The sequence below is a fragment of the Nicotiana attenuata genome, chromosome 6, assembly GCF_001879085.1.
Source record: "Nicotiana attenuata strain UT chromosome 6, NIATTr2, whole genome shotgun sequence".
In the NCBI taxonomy this organism is placed as follows: Eukaryota; Viridiplantae; Streptophyta; class Magnoliopsida; order Solanales; family Solanaceae; genus Nicotiana; species Nicotiana attenuata.
In genome coordinates, this window is record NC_031994.1 from 87,207,249 (window position 1) to 87,231,440 (window position 24,192).

General features: G+C 40.5%; 1 protein-coding gene across 1 annotated transcript; it reads left to right on the forward strand.

Moving 5' to 3' along the window:
* Positions 11,687-12,458, forward strand: LOC109228071. The gene is made up of 2 exons (XM_019393253.1): positions 11,687-11,918; positions 12,013-12,458. The coding sequence occupies exons 1-2, from the start codon at positions 11,687-11,689 to the stop codon at positions 12,456-12,458; spliced, it is 678 nt and encodes a 225-aa protein (XP_019248798.1).

Here is a 24,192-nt window from a genome sequence, read left to right on the forward strand (position 1 = left end):
GTTATGCTTATTCATGCAGCTTAACTTATTTATAGTCTCTTTCGTCGAGCTCTCCAATCAGTTTATTTTGTAATACTTTTCAAAAATTTGGTTTTGGTGAGAAATAATTTGTGTTAGGCTAATTAATCTGAAAAACACTTTTGACCAACAATTAGTATTTTTGCCAAATTTTTAAAAAGTACTTCTAAGTATATTTTTCTCAAAAATACTTTTGGGAAGAAGTTACTTTTTCTGTTTCGCAAAAACTGTTTCTGCTTCTACTCAAAAATACTTTTTTCCTTCTAAAAGCTTGGTCAAACACTAACAAAATTTAATTTTGGCCAAAAAAAAGCTTGGTAGGGATCTTTACACAAATAGCCAGCCACATTCACTATTTACTTTTCCTAGCCGGTTTATATGGATTATATATTGATTATACACCGTTATATATATTGTATAATTGAATTATTTATATATAATACATCTAACAGTAGTTTTAAGTTCAAACGATTGGGTGAATGATTATTTATGTTAATTCTTCTCATATATATGAAGAATTTGGAGTGTGATTAAATAGTTGAATAGGAGAAAGTTTATTTTATATGTCACACAATCAACGAAGTTGTACGAGGCTAGTTTTTCCATTTGATATGTGTTGTTTGGTGGTGTCTTATTATATCTATATAACGTAACCGGACAATATTCTTGGTTTTATTTATTGTTAAAACAATTATCATCATAGGACATGATGAACTAAGGACTGTCGACGAGATATAATAAATAATCAAATAGCATAAATAAAAAGACGATGTCCTTGTGTACAGCAAATTAATGGCGCCGTGGTCCTCTACTGTGATGTTGGTAGCTTTGTTTGATTTGGTATTAACTTAATAATTTTCCATTGTTAAGTGTAATGATTGTGCAGAACCGAACAAGTAGAGCACAAAAAAAAAAAAAAATCTCTGCTAATATATAAAAGTATATAATAGAAAAAAGTTCTATTATTTTAGCTCAAGGTGCGCAGAGTATACATAACTTCGAGATAAGAATAACTAGTGAATATTTGAATGTACACTGGAATAATTTCTTTGTTTCTCGTGATACCAATTTGTTAGTAAATTTTACTATTTCATTTGGACAGATTTTTGAGGCATAAAAGATGAGTACACAACTTTGAAAAAACACTAAACACATGCTCATTCTTGGCCTAATTAACGTTGTATTGCTTTTACGTGTGGATAATACATAATTTACTTTTCATGGATGGAGTCTTGTTATAATTGGCAAACAACAACAACAACAACATTTTCGATAAATGAGATCTGAGAAGGGCAGTATGTATGCAGAACTTACCCTACCTTATAAAGATAAAGAAGCTATTTTCGATAGACCATCGGCTCCAGGAACATTAGATATAACAATCATAATTTGGCATTACATGTTTTCAGATTTGGAGGCTTCCGAATGGAATATGCTTTAAACACGATGAATCTACATCATTTTTATTATCCAAATAATTTTTTTTGTCTTCGAAAAGTGGTCCTCGTTTCTTGACCAGTTGATCATTAATTAACTAAACTAAAAAGGCAAAAAAGTTTAGCCTTTCATTTAATTATATGAAGTAAATTGATGTAATATTGGTGTACAACTAGCTCTCTGAGAATGAGATGGGCGTAACTTAATCTGTCAGGGACATATATATTTTATAACTTATAATACATCACTTTGAAATTAAATATATTAATATTTGTACCAAAAATTGGCTTTCAATTAGTCTATTGACATATCAGTTGTATCATTATTAAGGGATATTATAATTTATTTATCCAGTGCGAATAAATTTTATCGACAAAATACTACTAGAAAGAGCAAAGGAAAAAGAATTATACCCCAATTATCTGTTTATTTCGTTCACTTTGACTTTCGTCCTACATATGTCCAGCACATGATATATGAATCGCTTACATCTATAGATGATAACTATAATAATATAACATTTCACATATAAAACAGATGGGAATGAATAATCTAGTTTTATTTTTAACTATTTAGACCTATTAATTTCCGTTCATTTTATTGATCTAAGCATACACCCATGGGTGCAATTAGGGGTGTTCATGGTTCGGTTTGGGTCAGTTTTTCCTTAAAAAGAAACCAAACCAAATAAGTTGGGTTTTCAAATATTGGAACCAAACCAAACCAATTAAGTCAGTTTTTTATCGATTCGGTTTTTGTCGGGTTTTCGAATTTTTCGGTTATTTATCGGTTTTTTTCCTTTAATATGAGACATACACTACCAAACGCATATTCCGGCAACTACATTTCAACGTTTATCAAATCAATTGCTCTTTGTGAAATCCATCATTTACCAAGATATATTGATGATACCCCATAGTAACAACAACGAATGTGCTAAACTATTAGCAGGAGTAGAAAACGCGGCAGTTAAGAGATTGCAGCCTTCCATTCATTTTTGGGGTGCAACAAGAGTTTTTGGTGCATGATAGACATCGGTACTCCAGTGCATTTCTCTGCCTGAATCAGAATAAATATGTTTTCAAAACTTCTCTTTAAAATTCAAAGTGGATATTCCTGCGCGACAAGAAGCATGACAGGTATAGGAACTACTAAAAGGGGATGGGCTCTTGTTGACAGACATAAGAAGTGGGATTAAGAATAGGGGAAGAGCAGCTCTACTCATACTTTTGCTTATGGAAAGACATAAGAAGGACGTTATTGTCTATCGTTGGCCTCTATGGTAAAATCAGTCGGGGGACGTGAGAGGCGGTGGTTTACCCTGTGGCGGATGTTAGCGGTTCAAAGAAATTTTCTCCGGCCCTTTGCTAATCGGGGCTAACACTCCGGAAATTAAAAATGCTGGTGCTGACAAATAACCAACCCGCAATGAATAGGGAAGGTATAATAATGCTATGAATGACCCAGTATCGAATACTGGTAATAATATCAGCAAACGAACGTTCTCCTGTGATGCCAGACATGCTGAGCTATTGCATTCACCAAGATAGTCTTGCTCGCTCCTGAACTCTGCGGCGAGTTCAGCCACCACCTCCGGGTCTGAGCTTTGCTCGAGCGTAGTCAGCCAGCTTCGAACCCCCATCGGGGAGTGAAATAGAACATGAAATCGTAAGCTCCCAAGAAGTGGGAGGAGCCAGGGCTAGCTCTGACCGCATGCCTGTTGAAGAATGAGCCTTTAGATTTCGATAGCAAGAAAGACTGTTTGAATATAATTGAATCAAATAGTGATGAATAATTTAAGTACTGAATTAAAAATTAATTATTTTTAACATGAAATAAATTCTTGTACTTAGCAAAAGAGAACTACCAGTCAAACTAGAATGTAAAGGCAAAGAATTAGATTATTATAATAATAAAGAACTAGATTAAAAATACAAAGAATTATATATATATATAGTCGGTTTGGTTCGGGTTTTTTCGGTTAATTTTTCATTAAAACTAAAATCAAACCAAATTTGATCGGTTTTTAAAATTTAAAACCAACGCCAAACCAAACCTAAAAAGTATGGATTTTTTCGGTCGGTTTGGTTTGGTTTTTCGGGTTTTTATGAACACCCCTAGGTGCATCATGTGATTTCTACTTTTGGAATTAATTCAAAATAAGAAAGAGAAATAATCCAACAGTAATTTGAAGAGGCTATTAACCAATAGTCAACTAATTAGATCCTTTAATTTGGTTGCTAAAGAAAAAAATTATTTGGTCATTAGAGCAGTTAATTAATAACAATATCATATCAGTGACAAATTGTTTTTTAACTTAAATATGTCACACTAACTTTTCGTTGACGAAGAAAATGCTGTCGATCTGTCGTAGCTATAGTGCTATACCGATGATCATATGAAAACGATTCCATGTCCTTCGTCATTAAAATAACATAACTACAAAGTTTTGTGACTCTCGAATATATGGAGGGCTAACTCACTTAGTGAGCTTCCCGTCTTTCATGGTTGAGGTGGAGAGGTTTTTTTTTTCTTTTCAGGGTTGAGGTGGAGAGCTCAAACCCCTTTAGTTAACTCCTCATTTTCTCCCTGCCTTGATGTAATAAAGACAAATGAATGTTTGCCATCCAATGACAGTCAATGACGAATATTTTTCCATATTAAATACACAATCCGTTATAGAGAATTTTGGTATTCAAAGCATGTCGTTACACATTCATCAATGGTGTTAGGTTTGTTATTAATAAATAATAACAAAAGAGGTGTGAATGGAAAATGGTGGGAAAAGAAATGGAGGGAAGTGAAATTTTGAATGAGTTCATTTCACTTATGCACTTTGTCCCTCATTGGTAGAAGGAAAGAAAATTTTTGTGTATATAAAGAGAAGCTCATCTTTTAGCTCTTAAAGAGCTAAGAAGAAGGCAAGCCTCGCGCCGTCGTCGTCGCTCGCTCGGCTCCGGCCCGTTTTTCTTTCTCGGATTATTTTAAATCTGTTTTAAATTTTCCCGCAATATTTTCAACAGCCATGGCTGTTCTGAAACAGTGTCACACCCGTTCCATCGTTCTATCCTGGGAGGATATATTCCAGAACCTCGGGTACTTGAGGGGAATAATTTCCTTAAGGACACATTGTGTATTCAGTGGGCTCGATTTGTTCCTACAACGTTTTCAGAATTTATTTTGAAGAAGTTTACTGTTTTTCGGAATTTAATTTCTATTAACTTTCTGTTTTTGTTTTCAGAAAGATTATTATTTAATTTATTTTCAGCAATACAGATATATAACAATCTTATGGAAATTATATTTATTATATCCTGTATTCTGTCTGAATTTTACTATTCTAATTTGAAGATATAAAAACTTCATCAGAGTATTGGAATTCAGAAAACGATTTGAAGAACATAAAAACTTCATCATTTTTCTGTAAAATAGTATATAAAAACCTTAGTTGTTTTTATTACGTACTATTTATTGATTACAGTATTATTTACTATTTTGGTTTTGCAATTAATTGATTTCTTCTGTTATTGACAGTAAGAAATGGCAAATGAAACGGAAATCCTTCTGCGACTGTTGGTGCAACGACGATAGCCTCGTCAAACCGCACTGCTGTTCCTCCGGCTGAGAAACCGGGGAAATTTTCTGGAACCAACTTCAAGGAATGGCAGCAAAGGTTGTTCTTCTGGCTTACCACACTTGGTATGCAGAAATTCACTAGTGAAGAGCCTCCAGTGCCTGCTGCGGACATGCCGGACAATGAAAAGTTCATGGTTGTTGAGGCGTGGAAGCAGGCAGATTTTCTTTGCAAAGGCTATATCTTAAGTGCTTTAGAGGATGACTTGTACAATGTGTACAGTGCAATGAATACTTCGAAAGAATTATGGGACGCACTTGAGAAGAAGTACAAGACAGAAGATGCATGCTTGAAGAAGTTCGTGGTTGCCAAGTTTCTAGACTATAAAATGATAGACAACAAAACTGTGGGAACCCAAGTTCAGGAGCTTCAACTTGTTTTTCACGACCTTATTGCTGAAGGTATGGTCGTAAATGAAGCATTTCAAGTGGCTGCTATGATTGAAAAATTGCCTCCTTCATGGAGAGATTTCAAGAACTATCTTAAGCACAAGCGCAAAGAAATGAAGTTGGAAGATCTTGTGATACGTCTAAAGATCGAGGAAGACAACAAAACAGCCGAGAAAAAATCTCGTGGAAATTCAACGATCATGGGAGCTAATATCGTTGAGGAGACTGCTCCAAAAAGTAAGAAGAGGAAGAGGTCTTCTGGACAAACTAAGGAGCAGAACAAAAAGAAATTCAAGGGCAGCTGCTACAATTGTGGAAAAGTTGGTCACAAGAGCCCTGATTGTCGTCTCCCGAAAAAGGATAATAAGAAAGGACAAGCCAACATAGTGGAGAAGAATAATGACATTGATGATCTTTGCGCAATGCTTTCGGAATGCAACCTAGTTGGAAATCCGAAGGAGTGGTGGATTGACTCTGGAGCCACTCGACATGTTTGTGCTGTCAAAGAAGCATTTGCGACTTACTCTACTGCTGGTCCCGAAGAAGAAATTTCCATGGGAAATAATACAACAGCCAAGATTGAAGGTTATGGGAAGATATTCCTGAAGATGACTTCCGGCAAGGTGTTAACGCTCAACAACGTTCTTCATGTTCCTACTATTAGGAAGAATTTAGTTTCTACTTCTTTACTTGTAAAGAATGGATTCAAATGTGTATTTATTTCTGATAAAGTTGTTGTAAGCAAGAACGAAATGTATGTTGGAAAAGGCTACCTCACGGAGGGCCTTTTCAAACTCAATGTAATGGTTGTTGACAGTATGAATAAAATTTCAGCTTCTTCTTATTTATTGGAGTCAAATGATTTATGGCATATTCGTTTAGGACATGTCAATTATAAAACCTTGCAGAAGTTAATTAATTTAGAAGTATTGCCTAAATTCGAGTGTAAATCGAAATGTCAAATATGTATTGAATCCAAGTTTGTAAAACATCCTTATAAGTCTGTTGAAAGGAATTCAAATCTTTTAGACTAATTCATACTGACATTTGCGATATGAAGTCGACACCATCTAGAGGTGGAAAAAAGTATTTTATTACTTTTATTGACGATTGCACTAGATATTGCTATGTTTATTTGCTTAATAGTAAGGATGAAGCAATTGAAGCATTTAAGCAATACAAGAATGAGGTAGAAAATCAATTGAATAAAAAGATCAAAATGATTAGAAGTGATAGAGGTGGAGAATATGAATCTCCGTTTGCAGAAATATGTTCGGAATATGGAATTATCCATCAAACTACTGCACCTTACACACCTCAATCCAACGGAATTGCGGAAAGAAAAAATCGGACATTAAAAGAAATGATGAATTCTTTATTAATAAGTTCCGGATTACCGCAGAGTTTGTGGGGGGAAGCTATCCTTACAGCTAACCGAATACTCAACAGAGTACCCCACAGCAAAACGCAATCTATTCCATATGAAAAATGGAAAGGAAGAAAACCCAACTTGAAATATTTCAAAGTGTGGGGGTGTCTAGCAAAGGTACAGGTTCCTTTACCTAAAAGGGTTAAAATTGGACCAAAAATAGTAGATTGCGTTTTTATTGGATATGCTACAAATAGTAAAGCATGTCGGTTTTTGGTTCATAAATCCGATAATCCCGAGATTCATGTTAATAAGGTAATGGAATCAGATAATGCTAAATTCTTTGAAAGCATCTATCTGTATAAAACTGAATGTGAGTCGTTAAGTGAAAGACCTAAACGACCTCGAGAAGAACCAAAGGAAAATACTCCAAGTATAGAAGATCCAAGGCGTAGCAAACGTCAAAGAACATCTACTTCTTTTGGACCAGAGTTTGTGACATTCTTGCTTGAAAATGAGCCTCAAACTTTTAAAGCAGCTATGTCGTCTTCTGATTCAGCGTTTTGCAAAGAGGCAGTCAATAGTGAGATTCAATCAATTTTGGATAACCATACTTGGGAATTGGTTGATCTTACCTCCAAGGGAAATAAGCCTTCAGGTTCGAAATGGATCTTTAAACGGAAAATTAGAGCTGATGGCACTATTGACAAATATAAGGCAAGACTTGTTGTCAAAGGTTATAGACAAAAGGAAGGCCTTGATTACTTTGACACTTACTCGCCAGTAACAAGGATAACATCTATTAGGGTGTTAGTGGCACTAGCGGCCGTGTATGGTCTTGAAATCCATCAAATGGATGTTAAAACAGCTTTTCTAAATGGAGAATTGGAGGAAGAGATTTACATGGAATAACCTGAGGGTTTTGTGGTTCCTGGTAAAGAAAAGAAAGTGTGCAAACTTGTTAAGTCGCTTTATGGACTTAAACAAGCACCCAAACAATGGCATGCAAAATTTGACCAAACAATGTTGGCAAATGGATTTAAAATCAGTGAGTGTGACAAATGTGTTTACATTAAAAATATTCCAGGTCATTAAGTCATTGTTTGTTTATATGTTGATGACATGTTGATAATAAGCAAAAGTATGGCAGATATAAATACTACAAAGCGCATGTTGGCTAGCAAATTCGACATGAAAGACTTAGGAGTTGCTGATGTGATCTTAGGAATCATAATTCGCAAGACTCTACAAGGTCTAGCATTATCACAGTCTCACTACATTGAAAAGGTACTTGACAAGTTCAAGTATTTGGATTTCAAAATTGTCAAGACTCCAATTGACATGAGTTATGCACTTCAAAAGACTGAAGGTGAAAGTGACTCACAACTGGACTATGCAAGAGTATTGGGAAGTTTGATGTATATCATGAATTGTACGCGACCATATATAGCATGTGCTATTAGCAAACTGAGTCGGTTTACAAGTAACCCCAATCAAATACATTGGATGGCAATGAAACGAGTTTTGGGGTATCTGAAACATACCCTAAATTATGCTTTGCATTATAACAAATATCCTTCCGTGATCGAGGGATATAGTGATGCAAATTGGATCACCGGATCATCTGAAGTTAAATCCACGAGTGGATATGTTTTCACAATTGGGGGTGGAGCAGTGTCTTGGAAATCATCCAAACAAACGTGCATCGCCCGTTGTACAATGGAATCTGAATTCATAGCTTTAGATAAGGCCGGTGAAGAAGCTGAATGGCTCCGGAATTTCTTGGAAGATATTCCATTTTGGCCCAAACCTTTGGTACCTATATGTATGCATTGTGATAGTCAAGCGGCAATAGGTAGAGCAGGGAGCGTTATGTATAACGGGAAATCTCGTCATATTCGACGGAGACACAATACTGTTAGACAACTACTCTCTAGTGGTGTTATCACAATTGACTATGTAAAGTCAAGAGATAACGTGTCGGATCCACTTACAGAAGGCCTATCTAGAGAGGCGGTTGAAAGATCATCAAAGGGAATGGGGTTAAAGGCCTAGGACAAGTCATCATGGCGGTAACTCTACCTAGCAGACTGGAGATCCCAAGAGCTAGGTTCAAAGAGATCAAACAAAATTATGAATGACGGTTCAACATTGTCAACTAACTCAACCCATTCTCGTGATGAAGACAATGTTCAAAAATAAGGTAAAGCATTAAGGCTTTTTGATGAGTCAATGAAGATTAAAGCTTTTTAATGATTTGCTAAGTCTGGCAGGATATGACCAGATAGTGTGTCTTTAGGATTACACGTTTAGGAATCACCTATGTGGGTGTGAAGTGTAAGCCGCTCATGAAACCAGGCGGTGTTCATGGCTGAAACGAACACAACCGTGAGAACCATAGATGGTTAAGGATTGATTGTGTGACTTATGTTGTCTAGGTATACAACAAAGCTCGACGGTTCAAAGATATCAAATCTACCTATTGACCGAGTATATCCGATATAAGTTCACTACAGAAAGTTCAAAGGGAAACCTACTTATCCAGATGCAATCAATTCTTGCTTGTAAAACACACACACGTCCGTGCATTCCTTTGAGTTTATAGCCATTCCCCATTCATGTGGGGGATTGTTGGGTTTGTTATTAATAAATAATAACAAAAGAGGTGTGAATGGAAAATGGTGGGAAAAGAAATGGAGGGAAGTGAAATTTTGAATGAATTCATTTCACTTATGCACTTTGTCCCTCATTGGTAGAAGGAAAGAAAATCTTTGGGTATATAAAGAGAAGCTCATCTTTGAGCTCTTAAAGAGCTAAGAAGAAGGCAAGCCTCGCGACGTTGTCGTCATCGCTCGCTCTGCTCGGCTTCGGCTTCGGATTCGGATTCGGATTTGGATTTGGATTTGGATTTGTAAAAGATCGATTGATTGATTAATCTTTTTGGACAAAATTCTTTTCAAATATTTAATTAATTAATTAAATTAATTAAAGAAAATTCAATCTGAAATAACCCATGACCCGCGACCCGGTCCGGTCCGGCCCGTTTTTCTTTCCCGGATTATTTTAAATCCGTTTTAAATTTTCCCGCAATATTTTCAATAGCCATGGCTGTTCTGAGACAGTGTCAAACTTGTTCCAACAGCTATGGCTATTCTGAAAGGTTACAAACCTTTTCAGAAACAGCACCGAAATTGGCTATAAATACACCTTCAAATCCCAGAATATTTACTTACTAAATTTTCTAAATCTTCTTCTTCTTCTGCACCAAATATTCCACTGTGTTTTACGACCATTGAGTGATTCTCCGATCACCAAAGTTTTAGGTACCGATACACTGGTGAGTTAAATCGTTCTATCCTGGGAGGATATATTCCAGATCCTCAGGTACTTGAGGGGAATAATTTTCTTAAGGACACACTGTGTATTCAGTGGGCTCGATTTGTTCCTACAACGTTTTTAGAATTTATTTTGAAAAAGTTTACTGTTTTTTGGAATTTAGTTTCTATTAACTTTCTGTTTTTGTTTTCAGAAAGATTATTATTTAATTTATTTTCAGCAATACAGATATATAACAAATGGTCCCATAATTGTCATTTAAGAGAGACTTGATCCTAGGATCTTGTTCCCTAGGTGCAACTATATATAGTGACTTCAACAGCCATTGTCAAGGACATGAATTTTCTAACAAACTTATGCTACATATTATTCTAAAGCTCAATAGCACTTTATTTCTTGTCTATTGATATTCTAATTACTGCCTTTGGAATCTCTGCTCCCGGAACTAAGCTATTTGCTATTTTATCTCGATTTCAACACTAAGTCTTGCAATTTATTTAATTTATTATTTATTTCGGATCAAATCGATTCACTTGTCTATAAACTACGTTACAAATTCAACCGTACCGTTTTACGGGTAAATAGTTTGGCGTCCACCATGGGGCTTAGACAATTAGGTTGCGTAATTGAGTTGATCCTTGCATCTATACTAACCTGTTTAATTCTTTGTTTCTTAGCAAAAAATCATAAAAAATGGCAGATAACGATGTCAACATTGCACACAACGTTGAGGCCTAAGGAAATCAGCCTCAACACGAATATTGGATCAGTGATACCCGCAATGAGGAGGATGTAGCCACGTCGGTCCATGGCGGGCAATATCCACGATACGTTCAAGAGGCAACTACTAATGATGCTGAAGATGAGCACGTTATGGAAACAATGAGAATCCTGAGGGAACAACAAAAGGCTATTATGGGCTATCTCTTGCGACAAGATCAGGTCATGACAGGGTTGAGACAAGCGTTGTCGGGTGCTTCCAAAAACGCGAACGGAAGAGGTCTAGTTTCTCCCGGTGCTCCTGCAAACCAAACAACACAAAGGGTTGATAACAACACCCCGAGGGGTGAAGTCGGCTTTGACGGAGCCGGGGGGGGGGGGGAGGGGGGGCGGGATAGTGGATCTGGTAACAATAATGGGAATGATCCCTTTTAAAATGGAACTCATGCAGTTTATGAGGGAAATAAACACCTGAATGGACCAAATCTCGGGCGCCCCGCCTGTGTTGAAAGGACCAGACTCAAAGAAATACACCAGTTGCCGTTCAAACCGAGCACGACACCAGAGTTAATTCCTAAGCGGTTCAAAATACCAGACGTGTCAAAATATGATGGGACTTCAGATCCTTAGGAGCACATCACCACCTACACAACAGGGGTGAAAGGAAACGACTTAGCTCCGCACTAGATTAAGTCAGTATTGCTGAAGAAGTTCTGGGAGACCACGAACGGGGCCTTGACATGGTATTCACTTCTACCCGAGAACTCAATAGATTCCTTCGAGATGCTCGCGTATTCTTTTATCAAGGCCCATGTCGTGGCTAGCAAGGTGCAGGCCCGAAAGATCGATATATTCAGAATTGCGCAAGAAGAGTCTGAATTGTTGCGAGAGTTCGTGACCAGATTTAAGAAGGAAAGGATGCTGCTACCAGCCATGCCAGATGAATGGGAAGTTGAGGCATTTACTAAGGGGCTGAACCCGAGGAGCTCTAACACTTCCCGAAAACTGAAAGAAAGTTTGCTCGAGTTCCAAGAAGCAAAATGGGAAGATGTCCACAACCACTACAAATTGAAGATAAAGGAAAAGTTGAAGGTTGATTTTTGACTCAGATCGACAGTCTTCTAAAGGCCGGTTTTTCCCCTACGAAAGGGCCGAAAGACGCGGTGGAGGTTTCCAATCGGCGGACAGGTTCGCTACCGATAGGAGAGTTGACCGTGCTCGGAATAATAAACCGTTGCAAGACAAAGAGGTATCAGGCAATCGGGATTCCACCTACCCCAGATTGCCCGAGAATAACTTCAATTTCAGCGTAGTAGAACTGGTATCAGCAATGAGGATCATTAAGGGAGCACGGTTCTCGAGGCCAATGAGATGCGATCCCAGTCATAGGGATCCTAATATATGGTCTGAGTATCATAGGACTAACAACCACTGGATTGGGGACTGCCGAGATCTGCGCGAGGAGGTGGCGACATTGCTGAAAAATGGCCATCTCAAAGAGTTCTTAAGCGACCAAGCTAAAAATAACTATGGACGCAATCGGGAGGAACCCTGAAGACAAGAGAAGATCCTCCTCGTCGAACGATCAATATGATTTTCGGAGAGAAGGAGATTAATGGTGTTACCTTTTCAGCAGCAAAGAAAATAGAGGTATCGGTGACTCATAGCAAAAGACTCTTGGAAATCACCAAAATCGATATCACCTTCACGGAGGAGGACGCCGATGGACTCCTACTACCGCACAATGATGCCTTGGTAATTTCTCTTAATGTTTTAGAGTTTAAAATTAAACGTGTTTTGGTGGACACAGGGAGTTCAACCAATTTATATCCAATGGAGAGTGTTGGAATAAGCCAAGCTAACCGGAAGCATCCCGGCCACAAAGCTCCCCACCGGGTTCAACTTAAAAAGTATGACAACTTGAGGAGAGATCCTGCTGTCCACAAACGCCGAAGGGGTCATGAAGACGAACTTGTTTGAAGTAGTTGATGGCGACATGTGCTACAACATTATTCATGGAAGACCATGGCTACAAGAGATGAAGGTTGTGCCATCAACATACCATCAACTTCTGAAATTCCCAACTCCAAAGGGAACTAAACAAATAAGAGGTGATCAACCGACGGCAAGGGAAAAGAACCCAATCTCGGTTTCAAGTAGTAAAGTAAAGGAACATGTGGCATAGCAATTACAGGAACCGATGCCTGCTCCCGAGCAAAATGGAGTAGACAAAGGGGAGAAGACGTCAGAACCCTATAAAGTACCCCTATCAGTTACCAAGGTATTTCCAGCTACTAGAAAAAACGGACGCAACCAAATCCACAACAGAAGAGCTCAAACAAGTCGCATTGTTTGAGAAGTTCTTAGAGAGGAAGTTCCACCTAGGGACAAAGTTAAACCCCGAGCTCAGGTCAGGGTTTATAGAATTTCTTAAATTTAATGTTGATTATTTTGCGTGGTCGCATGCGGATATGACATGTATTCTGCTAGAGGTGGTCATGCACAGCTAAGCCTGGATCCCAACATCCCTCCGGTAAGGCAAAAAAATGCCCAATTGCCGAGGTCAGAATAAGGTTTGTTAAAGAAAAGGTAACTCGGTTGCTTGATATCGGTTCAATCTGGGAGGTAAAGTATCCCGACTGGCTAGCTAATGTAGTAGTAGTTCCAAAAAAGAATTAAATTTTTTGCATGTGCGTAGATTATAAAGATCTGAATAAGGCATGCCCAAAAGACTCGTTCCCATTGCCAATCATTGATAAAATGATTGACGCGACAAACAGGCACGAGTTGATGAGTTTCTCAATGCCTATTCCGGGTACAACTAAATCAAAATGAACCCGAAGGATCAGGAAAAGACTTCGTTCATAACGAACTTCGGCACATATTGCTATAGTGTGATGCCATTCGGGCTTAAAAGTGCTGGAGCCACTTACTAGAGTCTTGTGAACAAACTGTTCAAAAAAAAGGAAAACAAGGGAAGTTTACATAGATGATATGTTGGTTAAGTCTTTAAACGCATGTGATCATCTAAAGCACTTCCAAGAAACCTTTGATATCCTAAGGAAGCACAACATGAAGCTTAACCCCGAAAAGTGTGCATTCAGAGTCAGTTCATAGATTTCCTAGTGTCACAAAGGGGGATCGAAGCTAATCGCGACAAAATTAAAACCATCGAGGACATTCCTGACCAACTATCAAATGTGAAAGAGGTTCAGAGGTTAACTGGAAGACTGGATGCTTTAAGCATGCTTTAAGCAGGTTCATTTCCAAGTCTTCAAAAAAAATGTCATCACTTCTCACTTCTGAAAAAGAAGAACAACTTCGAATGGGCTTTGGAATGCCAGCAGGCTTAAAAGATTTGAAAAGGTATTTGTCGAGCCCTCCGTTACTATCGAAACTAGAGGAAGGCGAATAGTTGCTAATTTACCTAGCAGTCTCGGAGGTAGCGATAAGTGTCATTTTAGTTCGCAAAGACGAAGGTACACAATATCCTATTTATTATGTTAGTAAAATTTCAACGGGAGAGGAAACTCGCTACTCACACCCCAAAAATTAGCCTTAGCTCTTGTAGTCACCACTCGAAGCTTAGGCCTTATTTTAAATGTCATCCAATAACCGTAGTGACAATCTTTCCCCTGTGGAATATCCTTCACAAACTTGAACTATTAGCTCGACTAGCCAAATGGACAATCGAAATAAGTGAATTCAATATAGAGTATAAACCAGGACTGCGATCAAATCGCAAGTTTTGGTCGACTTCATGACCGATTTCAGTCCCGGACTGCTGCCTTTGGCCACAAAAGAAGCGAGGATAGTGTCGGAAATGACATCAGGAGTCTGGACCTTGTTCACGGACGGAGCTTCCAACGTGAATGGATCCGTTCTCGAGGTAGTACTAATTACGCCCTTGGGAGAAACCTGGAGGCAGGACATAAGAACTGTTCCTATGACTAATAATGAAGGAGAGTATGTGGCTTTAATTGCAGGACTTTAACTGGCCTGGGGATTAGACTCTGAGGTCATTGAAATCAAATGTGATTCCCAACTGGTAGTAAATAAGGTATACGGGATCTTCGACACCAAAGAGGAATGCATGCAACAATATGTAGTAAAAGTCTAGACTCTGCTCGCACGGTTCAGGGAATGGTCGATCACCCATATCCCGAGAGAAGTAAATGTAGAAGTAGATGCACAGGCCAATCTGGGCTCATCTACGAAAATAAAGGGATCAAACTCCGGTACAATAGTACAGCTCATGCACTCGGTATTGGATGTGAACGGTCATTATGAAGTAAATGCGACCAATTTGGTCTAGGATTGGAGAAATGGGATCATTGACTCTCTTGAGCACATCAAACTTCCCCAGGATCCCAAGACATCCCGGGAACTCCACACTAAAGTAGCTCGTTATAGATTTTGGGGAAGCCAGTTGTATAGAAAGTCTTTCCAAGGCCCGTTGCCTCCTAGGCTAATTACATCATGATAGAAGTTCACGAAAGAATTTGTGGAAATCACTCAGGTGCGGACTCTCTAGCATTAAAGTTAATTAGGGCAAGATACTACGGGCCCCGGATGGAACAAGACGCTAAGGCATTTGTTCTGAAATGCAACAAGTGTCAACGCCACTCACTGTTGGAGCATCAACCGGCAAAACTATTGCATTCAGTATTATCGCCTTGGTCATTTATGAAATGAGGATGAACATAGTCGGTCTGTTGCCACCGACTCCCAGAAAATCGGTGAGCGCGAAGTGGTCGATTTCCTGTGGGAGAACATAATTTGCTGGTTGGTAATACCAAAAGAAATAGCCTGCGACAACGGGCCGCAATTTAAGTCTCAAAAGTCACAAAGTTCCTTAAAGACTTGAAAATCAAAAGAATCACATCTTCACCATACTACCTGAGCGCAAATGGCCAAGTGGAATCGACTAAGGTGATTATTCAAAATCTCAAAAAGAGATTTGAAGCAACAAAAGGCAAATGGCCCAAAGAGTTACCAGGAGTGCTATGGGCATACTGAACGACAACCAAGTCAAGCACGGGAGAGACACCTTTCTCTCTCGTATATGGAGCAGAAGCAATGATCCCAGTGGAAGTGGGTGAACCTACCATGAGATACTTCCGAGCAGACGAAGAAAATAATGAAGCGTTGCTGGTTAGATTTGAGCTGCTTGACGAACGCAGGGACTTGGCACAATGTAAAGATGCTATAATTAAAGAGCCAACCTCTGTTATTTCAAAGTGGGTGACTTAATTTTAAGGAAAGTGACTCAAAACACCTGAGAGCTCAGCATAAGGAAGTTGGGTCCGACATGGGACGGCCCCTACCGGGTTTCAGCTGTCACCGGGAAAGGATCTTATGAACTGGAAAATCAAGACGGAGCAACTGGAATGTGGCACACCTCAAAAGGTACTATTGCTGATGAGCACTGCATATACTGAATGTATGTGTTGTACTCATTTTCCCTTCGTCCAGTTTTTGTCCCAATTAGATTTTTCTGGAAAGGTTTTTAACAAGGCAGCAACGGAAAGAATACTACGAAGGAAAAGCAAAAATAAAACCTATAGACAACAAGGCATAGAAACGACAACCCACTACGGGATGGTTAGATAGTCTTTGGCTCGATAGCAAAGTTCCTAACATGAAATAAAGCTTGCTATCGGATCAGAAGCTATCTGACCGTTCACGAGTGACCAATCTCTACAAGCCACTAGGGGTGGTTAGATATTCTTTACCTCGGTAGCAAAGTTCCTAACTGGAAATGAAGCTTGCTGCCGGACCAAAGAATATATAACCATTCACTAGTGGAACTTTCAAATGAGCAAGACTTCCAGTGTCCCAATTCGCATTCTTCGCATTCGAACACTGGAGGGGAATGATACGAGAATACAACAACCTGACTGCCACATAAACTGGGACTACGAAATTTGGGAACAAAAATATATCATCGGGACTAGGGACTGCGCGACAAGCCCGCAGAAACAACTTGTACAAATTTGCCACAAGTAATGGAAATTTCTTTTCAGCACAACGAATGCTTATGTACTTTTGAAAATGGGAAGAATAAAGTAAATTCCTTTTTTTTTCATCTCGTTTCTTGTCCAAACGATGAATTAACTTTATCATTTGAAAGTTAATCAAGTACTTGAAATGCTAGTGCCAGAATGAACAGGAGATGTCCTCTTCAAGAGCACCATAAACATAAGAGGGACCTCTCTTATGAAACCCTCACAGTAAAGAGGTGGTTACAGAGGAATTTATGCCCGGAACTCAAATGCTATTGGGGAAAAATGCACCCAAAGCTTTGAATAATTTAACGCAAATAAATAAACTTTGCGAACCGCTTAAACAAAATGAACTTTTATATAATAAAATGTGACAAGAAGCACAAGTACAAAAGTACGAAAAGAAAATAACAGAAGAAAAAGAAAGCAAAAAACTAAACTACTGCACCCCCAGAATTTGGGAAAGAGAAGCATTTGCGCCCCTAGGAGAAGTAGGTGGATCTGCCGCCAACTCGGGATCTTGGCCTTCATCATCATCCCTTTCAAGCTCCTCCTTAGTTTCCGAGAACTCGGAACCGGAACCAGAAGAGAGAGTTGCATCGGGTTGAATTGGGAGGCACCTCGGGGCAATTGACTCCAGCTCTCGGGCCTTGTCGATCTCGATATCAAAGTCAATGACGACCGTTTGGGTCTCTTCCAAGGTTTTCTCCTCATGCTATACATTGAATATGTTTTCTTAACAGTGAGGTAATCCGCTCGGCGCTGGTGTTCTGACTTAAGCTGATCAACCTCGGTCGAAAGGCTATTCGCTCAGATCTTATGGCCTTAAGGCTGAGATCAAGGTCGAGGATAGTTGAGATATGAACTTTATTGTGTTCTATGACCTTCTTATACTTCTCCTCCATCTGGGCACGCTTCTCCTCAACAGCAGCACCTCTTCATCCTTAGAGTTCAAAGTTGCCTCCAAATTATTCAATCTCTCAATAGAGGCAGCCTCGCGCTCGGCAGCAGCTAGTACAACATTTTGGACCTCAAACCACTTAGCCTTGGCTTCTTTAAATTGTGTATTTAACTGGGAGGCTTCTTGTCTAAGGCCAACACCTCTTGTTCGCTCTATTGCAACCGAGCCTCCAACTCAGCAGTGTTGGCAGCTTGTGCTTTCAGTGACGGGAGGCGAGCAACAATTGGTCCCCCTCAGCCAACAGTTGATCCCGCTCGGATGTGAGTCTTTCTTTATCGAGGATCAACTTTTGAAGGCCCTCGGATGCAAGGAAGTTGGCCTGCGAAGCGAAAATCGGAGTTTGAAATCATTCTATAACAAATCAGAAGAAAACAAACACCAAAAAGAACGAGTACTATAACTGTTGTTGCGTTGTGCATGGAATTATTTATCATACACTTCCCCAAAAGAGAGAGTATTTTCTTCTTGTCTTTCCCTAAAGCCAGCGACTTAAGGTAATTGGCAAGTTCCACCGGCCGGGACAGCAGATGGCACTCAGTAAAAACTGAGAGGGAGACGTTCCTCCTCTTTTGGGGATTTACATGGGGGGAGGGCGAATAGTTGTGCCCCAAATTCCCATTGTCTAGGGACTGGGGAGGGGGAATATCCTCCTATCGGGTGTCGAAGTCTGGCGGGGGTGATGTAGCAGTCGCTAGTGACGAAGGTATGACCGGCATGGAAGGAGATGAAGTTGATGGTGTTGTAGGTTGAGAAGCAGCTGCTGTAAAGGCAGTGCTAGTTGTAGGTTGCTCATCAACCAAAGACGGAATAGGCCTGATACTCAACCTATAGTAGCGGGAGCAGTAACTAGGGCTCGGAAAAACTCCCCCTAGAGCGCTTGGACATCATCCTCAGTTGGTGTTATAAGCTCTTCAGATTGAGAATTATGTTGAGCAGATGAAGGTCGGTATCTCCTTTGTGGGGAAGCCCCTTCATCACTGGCTTCCCCATTATCATCAATCACCACAGTAGCTGCGGTCGGCTCGGGCGCGACGCTCTTCAACTTTTTACTTTTTCCCTCGGCCGAGGAGCAATGCCGCCTTTTTGGTTGCTTGCTCTCCTGCCGGAGACTCAGAGAGGAAGCACTTGCACCGGAAGCTGATCCGATGATCCTCTTTTGAGTGAAGGCCTCCTTCAACAACCTCGCAGACTCTGCGATATCAGCCAAGACGTCCTCCTCGGGGATGGTAACAGAGCCCTGCAGAAGAACTGAATTCAACGGAAAAAGAAGTTACCAACTTTCTTATACACGAAAATTAGGTAAAGACAAGATTAGTTTTGCGAATTAACTTACTATTATTTTTGGCCTTCCACCTGTATTTGAGGGCCAGTTCTTTCTATCAATGGGTCTCAGGCGTGGTAATATCCAGAATCTTTTGAACCCACTGGTCCAAGCCATCAACTATAACGACCCAGCCGGTCGTTTTAAGAATTTATGCCTCGATCCCATATAAACTGCATTCCTCGAGTTTGTTTCTGCTATTGTGAGTTGCCGGAAAGATTTATTTAGAAATTCGGAGAGTTTTGGGATACTTAGTCCATAAATGAGAGTTTAACTTTTAGAATTTGGACCGTAGTCGGAGAAGTGTGAAGACGGCCTCGGAATGGAATTCCATTGGTTCTGTTAGCTCCGTTGGGTGATTTCGGGTTTAGGTGCGTGTTCGGATTGTGTTTTGGAGGTCCGTAGCTCATTTAGGCTTGACATGCCGAAGGTTGAATTTTTGAAGTTTCCGGTTCGATAGTGAGATTTTGATATCGGGGTCGGAATGGAATTTTGGAAGTTGTAGTAGCTCCTTAGTGTTGAATGTGACGTGTGTGCAAAATTTTAGGTCATTCGGACGAGGTTTGATAGACTTTTTGATCGAAAGCGTAATTCGGAAGTTTTTAGAATTCTTAGGCTTGAATTCGATGATGATTCAATGTTTCGATGTTGTTTTAGGTGTTTTAAGGATTGGTATAAGTTTGGATAGTGGTATATGACTTGTTCGTGTTTTTGGCTGAGGTCCGGGGGCCTCGGGGTGGTTTCGGATGGTCAACGGGATGTTTGGAGTTGGGAATTTACAGCTGAATCTGCTGAGTCTGCTCTCATAACCGCACATGCGGCGTGGGATCGCAGGTGCGATTGCAAAGAAGCGAAAAAGAAGCTGCAGATTTGGCCAAAAGGAAGCAGGGCTGGTACCACAGAAGCGGCTAAGGGAGCGCACTTGCGCTATCGCAGGTGCGGGCATGTTGTCGCAGATGCGGAAAATGGGCTTCTAAGTGAAAACCGCAGATGCGGTGCTTTGGACGCAGATGCGGTACCGCAGGTGCGGATAGCATGGGTCAGAAAATATAAATGACTCCCTTCGCGATTTTGGTCATTTTTCTCAAATATTTCAATTCGGGGTGGAGCTTTTGAGAGAAATTTTAAGGGATATTTTCAGAGGGATTCATTGAGGTAAGGTCCTTGGGTCCTAAGCTCATTATTATGGTGATTTTTATCATTTTAAGCATGAAAAGTTAAGGAAAATCAGTGGTAAATTGGGGGTTAGGGCTTGGTTAATTGAAGAGTTTGAGTGGTGATTTGAGGGACCATTTGAGGTCCAATTTTGGTACTTTTGGTATGACTAGACTCGTGAGAGTATGGGGATTCTAAAAATGTAAATTTTACCCGATTCCGAAACGTTGTCCCGGAGGGTGTTTTGGTCATTTTACCTAATTTTGCATATTAGCTTAGAATTTATTTGTGGAATCAGTTACTTGAAGTGTTATTTACATTATTCAATTGAATTGAATAGATATGGGCCATTTGGAGTCGAGTACTCGTGGCAAGAACGTGGTTTCGGGTTGATTTTGAGCCGGTTCGAGGTAAGTGGCTTGTCTAACCTTGTGTGGGGGACATTCCCCTTAGGATTTGGTTTGTTGATAATTGAAATGCCTTGTACGTGAGCTGACGAGTGCGTAATTGTGCTAATATTTGAAAATCTATTTTCTTTAGGTAACTATAAATGTGATTTCCTTTTTTCATGTTCATACCGTGTGTAATTTAAGCCTGCTATTAGTTTAGGGAAGCATGTCTAATTGTCTTAATTTCCTTATTTGCTTAAACTGCCTTATTTGGATTATGTGTGGCATTCTAGGTTAGAAATACCTATTTTACATTGGTATGAAATTAGAACTGAATTGAGTATTCTTCGTGTTGCTGTTGTGTGTTTACTTTGGGACTACGGGACGGTATCCCGGGAGATCCCCCTGCTTGTTTACTTTGGGACTACGGATTCGTATTCCGGGAGATCCCCTGCACCTGTATTGATTTGGACTGTAGTGCGGGATACCGAGAGATCCCCAACACGTATATTGAGGATACTAAGAGATCCTTGGGATACCGAGAGATCCCCAGCATTTATATTGAGGATACTAAGAGATCCTCGGGATACTGAGAGATCCCCAGTACACATATTGAGGATACTAAGAGATCCTCGGGATACTGAGAGATCCCCCGGTTGTTACCTCTGCGTTGAGTTGTATTTATTTCCGTGATTTCTTTGTCTCTGTTAAAGTTGCTATTGTTCTTTTATCCTGTGTTACTTTTACTGTTACACTTAAGTATACTGTCTTATTCTACACTGTTATATCTTGTATTTCCTTTAACCTCAATAGGGCCCTGACCTTCCTCGTCACTACCCGATCGAGGTTAGGCTTGGCACTTACTGAGTACCGCTGTGGTGTACTCATGCCCTTCCTGCGCATGTTTTTCATGTGCAGATCCTGGTACTCCCACTCAGACTTATCACGTTTGAGGCGAGGCGTTATGTAAAGACTTCGAGGTATATTTGCCGCGTCCGCAGACCGAAGAGTCCCTTTCTATTCTCAGTACTAGTATAGCCCTTTCTGTATTTTCCCTTGTTGGTAGACATTTTGGAGTTAGAGCTTATTATGTAATCTTTTTGCTTGTGATTCATGGGGTTCCGAATTTTGGGAGTGTTAGATTGAGATTCTTGTACTGTTATATGCCAGGCGGCATCTTAAACACTGTTTAACCTTGTTATCTAATTTTTTATTACTTTTCTTCTGCAATTGTTTTCGTTTTTTCCCTACAATTATTAGGCTTACCTAGTCGTAGAGACTAGGTACCGTCACGACAGTTCACGAAGGGCGAACTAGGGGCATGACAAGTTTGTATCAAAGCTCTAGGTTCATAGGAGTCATGAATCACAAGCCGGTTTATTAGAGTCTTGCGTATCGGTACGGAGGCATCTGTGCTTATCTACGAAAGGCTATGTAACTGTTAGGAAAGTTCCACTTCATTTGATTTCCTTGTCGTGCGAGATTTTGATATCACAATTCTAAACCTTTGTCTTCTATTCTCTCACAGATGGTGAGGACACGTGCTACCCGAGATGATCAGGCACCTGCGCCCCCTATTGGAGCCGTCAGAGGCTGGGGCCGGGGTAGAGGCCGAGGACGCGCACGTGGTGCAGCCAGAGCACCTGCACGAGTTGCCACCGAGGTGCCACCAACAGTTCCAGCCGGAGTCCAGACACCTGATACGTCTACTACTACTACTCCAGCACTCCAAGAGACTCTGGCGCAGTTTATGACTATGTACACTACTCTAGCTCAAGCAGGGTTGCTTCCCCTTGCTGCAGCTACATCTCAGGCCGGGAGAGGAGCACAGACTCCCGCCGACCGCACTCCTGATCAGCGAGTGCATGTTGATCGGGTCCCAGAGATTATTCATGTACAGCCGGTAGCCCCAGCTCAGCCTGAGGAAAGGGCAGTAGCTTCTGAGGAGGAGCAGAAGAGGCTTGAGAGGTTCAATAAGTATCAGCCTCCTACATTGAGTGGACTAGCCTCAGAGGATGCTCTTGGATTTCTAGAGGAGTGCTACCGTATCCTCCGTACCATGGGTATATCAGGATCAAGCGGGGTTTCCTTCACTACTTTTCATCTTCGAGGGGCCGCTTATCAGTGGTGGCGTGCTTATGAGTTAGACAGTCCGGATGAGGCAGCTTCCCTGACTTGGGCTCAGTTTTCAGATATGTTCACGAGAGAGTATGTTCCCCAGAGTCTCAGGGACATTTGGCGCGCAGAGTTTGAGCGTTTGCGCCAGGGTACTATGACTGTCTCAGAATTTCACTGACTTGGCCAGACATGCACCAGCTTTGGTTTCTACTGTTCGCGAGAAGGTTCGCCGGTTTATTGAAGGGCTTATTCCCAGCATCAGGTCTAGCATGGTTCGTGAGTTGGAGATGGATATTTCTTATCAGCAGGATTGAGGGTATGTATTTTAAGGATAGAGAGGAGAGGGAGGCCAAGAGGTCTCGAGAGTTGGGTCATTATTTTGGTTCTCGTGCCCCAGCATTAGGTCGTCATGGTAGGGGTTATATGAGTCGCCATGTTCATTCAGCTCTCTCAGCAGCCAGTGGTATTCCAGCTCCTCCTAGACCTCAGGAGCCTTATTATGCACCTCCAGTATCTAGTGCGCCTCCTGCATGGGGTGCTTCCAGTGGTTAGTCCAGCAGACCTGGACCGAGCCAGTCATAGGCGCCACGTCCTCCCAGAGCTTGTTTTGAGTGTGGTGACACATGCCATTTGGTGAGGGATTGCCCTAGACTTGGGAGGGTTGCACCTCAACAGACTTCTCAACCACAGCGCGCTCCGCAGAGTTCTCAGGCTATGATCACAGCACTAGTTGCTACCCCACCTGCTCAGCCAGCTAGAGGTGGAGGTCGGGGAGGTAGAGGTCGCCTTCGAGGGGGAGGCCAGGCCAGATACTATGCCTTTCCTGCTCGTACTAAGGCTGTCGCCTCCGATTCTGTNTCCCTAGGTGCAGCTATAAATAGTGACTTCAACAACCATTGTTAAGGACGCGAATTTTCTGATAAATGTATGCTACATATTATTCTAAAGCTCAATAGCACTTTATTTCTTGTCTATTGATATTCTGGTTACTGCCTTCGGATTCTATGCTCTCAGAATCAAGCTATTTATTGTCTTATCTTGATTTCAACGCTAAGTCTTGCATTTTATTTAATTTATTTATTATTTTGGGATCAAATCGATTCGCTAGTCTATAAACCACGTTACAAATTCAACTTTATTGTTTTACGGGTAAACAGTTTAGCATCCACCGTGGGACTTAGACAGTTACGTTGCGTAATTGAGTTGATCCTTGCATCTAACTAACATGTTTAATTCTTTGTTTCTTAGCAGAAAATCGTAAAAAATGGCAGATAACGATGTCAGCATCGCACACAACGTTGAGGCCCAAGGAAATCAGCCTCAACACGAATATTCGATCA

Coding starts and splice junctions, on each gene's coding strand:
- LOC109228071 (XM_019393253.1), top strand. CDS start 11,687: ATGCTCGCGTATTCTTTTATCAAGGCCCATGTCGTGGCTAGCAAGGTG. Junction 11,919..12,012: donor TTCCCGAAAACTGAAAGAAA/GTTTGCTCGAGT, acceptor TTTTTGACTCAG/ATCGACAGTCTTCTAAAGGC.